The sequence below is a fragment of the Cucurbita pepo genome, chromosome LG03, assembly GCF_002806865.2.
Source record: "Cucurbita pepo subsp. pepo cultivar mu-cu-16 chromosome LG03, ASM280686v2, whole genome shotgun sequence".
In the NCBI taxonomy this organism is placed as follows: domain Eukaryota; kingdom Viridiplantae; phylum Streptophyta; class Magnoliopsida; order Cucurbitales; family Cucurbitaceae; genus Cucurbita; species Cucurbita pepo.
This window is the reverse complement of record NC_036640.1, coordinates 3072373-3082321: the sequence shown is the minus strand read 5'-3', so window position 1 is coordinate 3082321 and position 9949 is coordinate 3072373. Positions and strand designations below refer to the sequence as shown.

The following is a 9949-nucleotide window of genomic DNA, read 5'->3' as shown; positions in this document are numbered from 1 at the left end:
TAAGATTGTGCTCGTATGTTAGAATGATTGATAATTGTTGAGAGCAAGTCCCGTCTTGGTTAATTTAAGAAATTGTCATAAGTTTATAAGTAAAGAAATACATCTCTAATATGTAATTTATAAGTTGATATATAATAATAATAAATAGTGGTCTCCAATGGAGGAAGAAGGTGGTTGTTGGTTGGTGGTTTGAGTTGCAGAGTTGAGTGCAGTTACTTCACGACTTGGCATCCCCCCTTGTGGGCTTCGCCAATCTTTGGTTTTGTTGCCTTCCATGACAATGACTAATATTGTTTAATTACGAGTTGATGGCGATGTTTTCTTAGACCATTTACGTTCATCCATGCATAACAATTCTAATAAGTTAGATCTTTTTAAAAGATTTGTTTATAAAAATTTAAGGTGGATTTCTTTATGTTGTTTGTTTCAAAATTTGAATAATAACATCACTTACAAATTACGGTGGTATCATTAATGAACTAATTTGATCGAGAAAAAAAAAACACAGTTAAAAAATAAACATTGATTTAAATATTAAATAAACTATTATTATTATTTTGGTACAAAAAGATTGAACATTGAATATTTTATTTTTAAAAGATGAAGTAATATTTTTCTAAATGAATTTCATCCGTGTAATTCAGTAGATGTTCCAATGCGGGCAAGCTTAAGTTAGAACCGGACAGTATTCCCCATCTCACCAATAAAACTGAAGAAGTGTTTGCCTTTCGTCAAATGTAAGCAAGCTTACGATGTGCTAGTGAATACCAGATCATCACCGCTTGGCGCCTCGACGGTGGGACTCCGATTTTCCTCTCAAAACGATATAAAGCAAACCCTTCTTCTCGCGTTTCTTCTTCTGCGATTCGCTTCCTTCGGGTAGGTCTCAGTTTCCGGCCATGGCTGACGGACAGCTCTACAGCAATATCTCTCTCGGCGGCCGTGGAGGCACTGTGAGCTCTCGTTCTCTGTGTGTGTGTGTGTGTGTGTGCCGCTGGTAACTTACTAGGTTTCTTGGTGGAGTTGGATCGTTGTATTTAGTGTGGGCATGGAGATGCGGTTGTGCTTTTCAACCCTAAGTTTTGAACTCTTCCTAGATTTTGTATGATGGTGATTTGGTATTTCGAAAGGAAAAGTGAAGGGCGATTTTTTTTTTTTGTTTTTTTGTTTTTTTGTTTTTTTTTGTTTTTGTTTTTGTTTTTTTTCTCCGCTGTTTGTGTCTTTCTGTACCTCCTCGTGGCGCCGCGGAAGGGAGGTGGTGTTCAAATAGCTAGAATAGTTATTAATTTTCAATAGAATTGGAGATTTTGTTCCGGCATAATGGGAATGCTGGTAACTTATTACCTGTACATGTTCTTGAAATTCCCAAATTTCATAAATTTGATGGGTTGTTATTGTTTCCGAGTGTCATCTGTTGGGAGCGTGAGGGTGAAGTGTTATATTTTGAACTCTGTAATTGTTTGTCCTCGACATCTCACTTGTTGCATTAACTGAAGTACTTTGTATTGGAGGATACTCAACTTGAATGATCTTTAATAGTTACAATTTTCTGATTTTTCTTTGGGGGCTTCTGTGAAAGTTTGGAATGATAAAAATGGACCCTTACAATTCTCCTCCATGTATATCTTTCAATGCAGAACCCTGGTCAGCTTAAGACAGATCAAAGAGGTATTCTGTGGAAGAAGCAAGGAGGTGGAAAGGCAGTTGAATTGGATAAAGCAGACATTGTTGGTGTAACATGGATGAAGGTCCCGAGGACAAACCAGTTAGGAATTCGGGTCAAAGATGGATTGTATTACAAGTTCACTGGATTCCGCGATCAGGTTTCCTGAATTTTATAGAATGATATTACTTTTATATTTATTGATTGACGTTAGAATCTGGCTATGCACCTCATGGTGTTAGTTCACTTAATTTTGGTCCATGTCATTGCCCCCGGTTATTCACTTAACCATTGCCTTTAGTTAGTGGATTAGCTAGTTTTGTTGGCCTATGCCATCTGATCACAACAGTAGCTCGAAATGAGATGATTACAAATTACTATTTCATGATTGTTTTTGTTTAATAGATGCAGTTAGATTGTGCGAATTTTTTTGTTAATGTAGGACATCAGTAGTTTAACAAAATTTTTCCAAAGTAATTGTGGAATAGCACCAGAGGAAAAGCAGCTTTCTGTCAGTGGCCGTAATTGGGGTGAAGTTGACTTGAATGGTAAGCTGTTCTGATGCATTTAGTCTATCACGTGTTGTGCTTGTAGTCTTTACTTGTGAATTTCTTGTGGTAATCAATTTTGTATTCAAAGAACTCGTACTTTATTTGTATGTATAAAACTGCTGCTTTGGTGCTCTAAGAAAAGACTAAATGGCTCAAAAAATCATCAATCTTGGTTTAGGAATTACACCATAGTGGCACTTAGCTCTAGCTTACATTTCCTTGGTTTTCTGGATTTCTAGTCTGATCTGTGATGCAAATCAAATGTAAGTCATCTCTCTGCAAATTTGATTGTTGAGGTTGAATCTATTTTTTTAAAAAAGATACCCTGCACTGGCATGTGCAATCATAATTTCTTTTCATTATTTTATAAGATTGTCGAGCATTCTACGTCTCTCTCTCTCTCTCTCTCTCTCTCTCTCTCTAGTATCAGATAATTGATCCTTCCTAAATTTCTTTAGTAATGAAATACATCTATAGGAAAGGTGTCTTCCTTTAATTACTTTATACCTTATGGTGTAGGGAATATGCTTACTTTCTTGGTTGGTTCAAAGCAAGCATTTGAAGTGTCTCTAGCTGATGTTGCTCAAACACAGCTTCAAGGGAAGAACGATGTTATGCTAGAGTTTCATGTGGATGATACAACAGGAGCTAATGAGGTCATTCTTTTATGTTTTCTCTTTGTTTTAAAATAGTTTGTGTTAGTTGCTTACCAATAGATGAGCAATGTGGCATCTAATATCTTGAACTGCATAGATTTTGTTTTGGATTGCTTTATTGTAATCTAATATTTTTAACATTACGATCACAGAAAGATTCTCTAATGGAGATAAGTTTTCACATACCAAATACCAATACTCAATTTGTTGGTGATGAAAGTCACCCTCCCGCTCAGGTAGAATCATATATCTGATTGATTCATACTACAATGTGTATTTTTTTTTTGTGAGATTTTATGAAGTATAGTTTGATTAAGGTTTTCCGCGACAAAATTATGTCCATGGCGGATGTTAGTGCGGGCATTGAGGAAGCTGTGGTCACATTTGAGGGCATTGCTATCCTCACTCCAAGGTAGACGGTCTGAGTGTTGCTTTTCATGTGACTGCACATGCCTAGAAGTATCATAGCATGCACATGTTTCTATCTAATTTGCTTGCATCGTTCCTTTTGTTTCTTTTAATGCTGGCACAACTTTTTCTTTCTGTCTTAAGGTATTCTAATGTGGTTATTTTTGTTGTATAGGGGTCGGTACAGTGTAGAACTCCACCTTTCGTTCCTGCGGCTCCAAGGACAAGCCAATGATTTCAAAATACAATACAGCAGCGTTGTTCGCCTTTTTTTACTTCCAAAGGTTTTTCTTCTTGACTTCTATTGACCATAGATGTTACACTATTTAGTCCAGTCAGTCAATAAGATTTGAAGTCTTATGTGCATGTGATGTTTTGTGCAGTCCAATCAGCCACATACTTTTGTTGTAGTGACTTTAGATCCACCAATTCGTAAAGGCCAAACTTTGTACCCTCATATTGTTCTGCAGGTATTTGTTAAGGTTTCTTTACATGTTTTTTTTTTTAATTTTTTTTTTCTTTTAATGAATTCTCTTCAAGTATCACCTTTTGTTCTTATGCATCTTTGCAGTTTGAGACTGACTTTGTGGTTCAAAGCACCCTGCAAATAGGCGATGAACTTTTCAACACGAAGTACAAGGACAAGTTAGAACCTTCTTATAAGGTAGAAAAGTGCTTCTCCCTCCAAAGAATAGAATTTCTTTACTATTAGATCGAAGAAACAAAGAATACAGACATGACTCAAGCACAAACGAAGTGGCATATTAATTTTATAAAATCTAGGACATGGGTACGATAAAGACACAATTTTACCACACACGTTTTTTTTAAAGATATATATTGTTTTTATATCATAGAAGAAGAAAAATTAAAGTTAATAAGGCATTTACATTTTTAAAAAGCCAAGTTTGATGTATTACTCGAGATTTATTATTTTTGTTGCATATTACTATTTTTCTATTTGTAGAAAGTTAATGAAAAAATAAAGGTTCTTTTGCCCAGTTGAATGCTTTTTGAAATTTCATTGTGTTAGACACAAATACGTTACCCAAGCTACCAAAGAGTCCGGACTTCATAAGTATAAACAAGCATAAAAAAAAAAAAAAAAAAAAAAAAAAAAAAAAAAAAAAAAAAAAAAANGAGTTCATGGATCACAAACAACAGTTCCAAGCATTTAGCAAGGTGTATGGGTTTTCGTTGGGAATTTCATGTTTCTCTCAGTGAATAGTTGTATTGATATCAGGGACTGATTCATGAGGTGTTCACCACCATATTGCGTGGTTTATCTGGTGCAAAAATTACCAGACCTGGAAAGTTCCGCAGCTGTCAAGATGGTTATGCTGTCAAGTCATCTTTGAAAGCTGAAGATGGTGTATTATATCCACTTGAAAAAAGCTTCTTCTTTCTTCCTAAGCCTCCTACCCTTATTCTTCATGAGGAGGTATAGATTCGATATTGGATCTTGCATGTTCTGACATTATTTGATGTTTCAATTTTCAATGTTCAATCTATTGAGTTGCTTACCCTAAAATATTTTTGCAATAGATTGACTATGTTGAATTTGAGAGGCATGCTGCTGGTGGNGTTGTATAGGGGTCGGTACAGTGTAGAACTCCACCTTTCGTTCCTGCGGCTCCAAGGACAAGCCAATGATTTCAAAATACAATACAGCAGCGTTGTTCGCCTTTTTTTACTTCCAAAGGTTTTTCTTCTTGACTTCTATTGACCATAGATGTTACACTATTTAGTCCAGTCAGTCAATAAGATTTGAAGTCTTATGTGCATGTGATGTTTTGTGCAGTCCAATCAGCCACATACTTTTGTTGTAGTGACTTTAGATCCACCAATTCGTAAAGGCCANCTCAAATATGCACTACTTTGATCTTCTCATTAGACTGAAAACTGAACAAGAACATCTCTTTAGAAATATTCAGAGGAATGAATACCATAATCTTTTTGACTTTATCAGGTGAGCCTAATTTTCTTACCTCATTGTATGGAGGTGTCCATTATTTAATTTCATCTTATTTGTTAATATCTGCAGTGGAAAGGGTATGAAAATCATGAACTTGGGAGATGCTCAGGCTAGAGATGGTGTGGCAGCTGTTCTCCAAGAGGACGATGATGACGCTGTTGACCCACATCTTGAGCGCATTAGAAATGAAGCTGGTGTAGATGAGAGCGATGAAGAGGTAAGCTTTTACCTGTTTAGTACTGCCAATTATGGTTCTTTTTCGATAGTGGTAAATACTTAACACCTACTTTGCATTTTAGGTAGGACTGGAAAGCATTAGAAGGTTTACTTTTATACTGGGTTAAGATTAAGTGGTTGTAGTTTGTTAGGCCATTATGTCAGCTGAAGTGGCTATTGAGACCAAGTGGTTGTAGTTTGTTAGGCCATTATGCCAATTAGGGTTCTCTTTCGATAGTGGTAAATACTTTACACCTACTTTGCATTTTAGGTAGGACTGGAAAGCATTAGAAGGTTTACTTTTATACTGGGTTAAGGTCAAGTGGTTGTAGTTTGTTAGGCCATTATGTCAGCTGAAGTGGCTATTGAGACCAAGTTCGCTAGCATGATACCAGTGTTCTAATTTTGCTGTTTGTAGCTGAGATTACTAGAAAGGGATATGTGGGAATGCTAGAGGGGGAGCTTATGCCTTTGATTCTCGGGCTCAATCAGATTGCAGTTGATTACTTGTCCTTGACTTGTTTGTTGGGTTAAGACTATTGATGGCTTCATGGATAGATACCATCTTTAGACTGAGGATGTTAGAATGTAGTGATATTGAGTACTATTTTAGGAAAAATATTGGGAATATTATTTGGAATACTAGCCTCGCCACATTGTAATTTTTGAGAAGATGGTTTGTGTTGACAGTTAACGAATGAAGTTTTGAAAATGCTGACTCCCACTTGAAGTTATTTGTAATTATGGGTAGATACATATAAGTAGTTATGAGGATGCAACTCTCACTGCGAGTAATGGATAGTCATGGAAAGTGCTAGTTATGGGAATCGGATGCCCACCATTTGTTATCTGTAGTCATGCGAAAGGATAAATAGGAAAGATATGGACAGTTTAAGGTTATGATCAAATTTTCTAGAGTGTTCTGAAGTTTGGAGGAGAGATTTTGGCCCTTCCAATGGGCCATCAGCAAATAGGGATTTAATCTTCCATTGGATGAGTGCTTAATAAATACAGTTCATAACAGATACTTTTTGTTTATCATGACACATTGGTGCTTTTGGATGCCTCTGGTTGTGTTTTGTGGTTAATTTATAATACTTGTGCCTCTGAAATCCCAATGGTACATACTGGTTAAATGACCTTGTACTCGGTTGGATTTTAGAAGTTCTAAAACTCTTTACATCAAAACTTTTCCATGATTGGCCAATATGTTGTTGTTAGTACAGGTTTCTGAGGCTCGAACATACTGTCTACAGCATATTGTGAGCCATGGGTACATGTGAATATCCATTCAATTGTAAATGTCACATGTTAATAGAACCATGCATTACCTCCTGTTTATCTACCTTGCGAATCATTTTATTGTCCATTTTGTTTGCAACTTTTGCATATAGTCCATGAGTGGAGACTAGTGCTGAAGCTAATGGTGAGTCTTTCATTGTGCATTAACTTCCTGCACGTATGCTGCCCTTTTCAATCTTCTCGTATGTATGAAGTTTCGAATTTACAGCAAATATAAGTAGGAAGACAGAGCTAGCTGCATTTAAGTTGTGAGGCAGTGGCAGCCTATTTATATCATTGTGTTCGAATAAACTTATCTGTGTATGTCTTTATATTTGCCTTTTGATATTCTTGTCCAACTCCATATAATATGGTAGCGTCAATATAGGATTCAGATTTTGTTGCTGACAAGGATGATGGGGGTTCTCCAACTGATGATTCAGGTGGGGATCACTCTGACGGTAGTGATAGTGGAGGTGAAAAAGAGGTCAGCATTTTTTTTTTTTTTTTTTTTTTTTTTTTTTTTTTTTTTTTTTTTTTTTTTTTTNTATACACTTGCATTCTGATACCTTATGTACCATTTTCAGAAGCCTGGAAAAAAGGAGGCTAAGAAAGACCCTTCGGCTTCCAAGCCACCTGCCAAGAAGAAACTTAAAGAAGGGACTGATGATGGTTCAAAGAAGAAGAAGCAGAAAAAGAAAAAGGATCCAAATGCACCAAAGAGGGCAATATCTGGATTCATGTTCTTCTCTAAGATGGAAAGAGAGGTAATTTTCTCTCATACCCCCCCATTATTTTGTTTTTACTAATTCTAGGAAATTGGTAGTTTGCTTACCTGTATTTCCTCATTGCAGAACATAAAGAAAAGTACTCCTGGAATTTCTTTTACGGAATTAGGACGAGTACTTGGAGACAAGTGGAATAAGATGTCGGGTATGTGGCTTTTCTAAACTTTAATTGGATGGATCCTTGCATTAAAGATCCTGATGTCACCTTAAGCTAAGTAGAAACGCATGTGTATTTTAGCTGAGCGTTAATTAATTTACTTGCAGCGGAAGAGAAAGAACCGTACGAATCAAAGGCTCGGGATGACAAAAAACGATACAAGGAGGAAATCAGTGGGTATAAGAATGCACAACCAATGAATATAGATTCGGGAAATGAATCTGACAGTGCATAGATGATCGATCAATCAATTTCTAGTTCTTTATAGCTGAATGGCATTTACATTATACCATGTTGTTAGCATCACTACATAACCTAGATCAAAGATTAGCTGAGGAATCAGTAGAGGTGCTGGTTGGTTATGGCTTCTTTATTGTATGCATTCTTTTCTGAAGCAACTAAAGCGAGATTGAACAACCTGACTTGGCTGGCTGTAAGCTGATACAACCTGGTAAATATTTAGAATTCCTTTACATTGAGTAGATTTTTTTTCCCATCTAGCTTCAACAGCAAAGAAGAAGGCTCGGCTTTCTACCTCGACACTCGGATAATAAAGACTTGTCATGTATAAGAAGGAATGGGTGGTTGTAGTAGTATAAGCACCTAGCCAATTCAAGAGGGCTGGTAACTTTCTTGCTACCTTTCCAGTAGCAAACTTAATATCTCTCTCAAGCGTGCCACTACAAATTAAATTATAAAAGTCTTGCCTTTATTTTCAGTTTCTTGTTATTCGTTTTTAAGAAATACAATATTTCTCGTCATTTTTTCAAAAATGTTCTAAAAAAAAGGTGTCCGAATTTTAGAAACCACAAAAACAGCTAATGTTTCTTGATTTTCTTTCCGAAACATGAATAAAAGTACTTGCTTTTTTTTATCCATCTTTTACTTATAATTAAAATGCATAATAGAAGGTTTAAATTATAAATTAATTTATAAATNAAAACATGAATAAAAGTACTTGCTTTTTTTTTATCCATCTTTTACTTATAATTAAAATGCATAATAGAAGGTTTAAATTATAAATTAATTTATAAATTTGAATGCGTGTCTATTTAGTTCTTAAATATTTAAAATTTTTATTTTTAGTCAAAATTTTTATAGATTGAAGTCTCAGTTTAGCTAATTATCGATAATCTTTATCGATAATCTAATTCACATTAAGAAAGATTATCGATACATAGTTCGACGAAGTAAAAAAAACATAAAAGGAAAGTCACTAAAGTATAGTGGANAATTCACATTAAGAAAGATTATCGATATTCAAAGATTATCGAATACATAGTTGAATAAGGACTAAGTAAAAAAAACATAAAAGGAAAGTCACTAAAGTATAGTGGATATAAAATGGATAAATATTATAATAAATGTACAACAAATAATTAATTTATTAAGTACAAAATGCAGAATTTAAAATCTAAAAAGATAAGGAGGACGTGGAATAGGCGAAAATAGTGAGAGGATGATTTGGAGGAGCCAAGTCATGGACATGGCACCTGGCGTCCACGTGAGGCCATGCTACGCCACGTTTCAGCCGTCAGGGCGGATTTTGATTATTTATGCCTTCCACATCACGAAAAACTAACCACGAAGTGGGGCCCACACGAGAAAAAAATAAATAAATATATTTAGAAAAAGGAAAAGGGTAAGCCTTATCCTCTCATTTTGTTTTTTCAAAGAATAAAAATCGGATTCTGTTCCTTTTTGGTTGACACGTGGCGAAATCCTATTGGTTGAGTTTTGAAATTTCGTGTCGCCTATTTTTGGTGGCGATTATGAATAATTTAGCTTACCTTTGTTCTTTGTTATTTTTGCTTTGAATTTGGTTACCTTTTTTTTTTCTATTATTTTGTTTATTATTTTGTATATAAATATCTCAAACTTTTTCCTCCCACGTGTAATTTGACTTCTCTCTCTAGTTTGATCGTTGAATTGTCTATTTTTTTTTCCTTATTTAATTTTAAATCAAATAAAATTAAAAATTATTTAATTTGAATGCACAAAAATATCAAATTAATCAAATCAATTGTTTGGTTTGTTTTGTAACATTTTCTCTCTCTTCTTAAAAAATTAATATTTAAACCGCCCTTATTTCATCTTTTATTTCCTTAATTTTCCAAATATCTATTTTAGTTTATAATGTGCACACAATGTTATTATTGATTGACAATAATTTAGTTTTAAATAAATTCTATCGTTAAAAAATATAAATATTTTTACCATTTGTAATCTTAAAAAATAGTTTTGAAATGCTATT

General features: G+C 34.6%; 1 protein-coding gene across 1 annotated transcript; it reads left to right on the top strand.

Moving 5' to 3' along the window:
• The first annotated feature begins 845 nt into the window (after positions 1–845).
• Positions 846–8355, top strand: LOC111790962 (FACT complex subunit SSRP1-like). Its single transcript, XM_023672106.1, has 17 exons — positions 846–953; positions 1638–1823; positions 2106–2211; positions 2734–2870; positions 3023–3106; positions 3188–3282; positions 3454–3562; positions 3662–3748; positions 3850–3942; positions 4522–4719; positions 4824–4861; positions 5140–5247; positions 5323–5470; positions 7139–7237; positions 7338–7517; positions 7605–7683; positions 7803–8355. The coding sequence occupies exons 1-17, from the start codon at positions 900–902 to the stop codon at positions 7928–7930; spliced, it is 1929 nt and encodes a 642-aa protein (XP_023527874.1). The 5' UTR covers positions 846–899; the 3' UTR covers positions 7931–8355.
• Positions 8356–9949: the final 1594 nt, after the last annotated feature.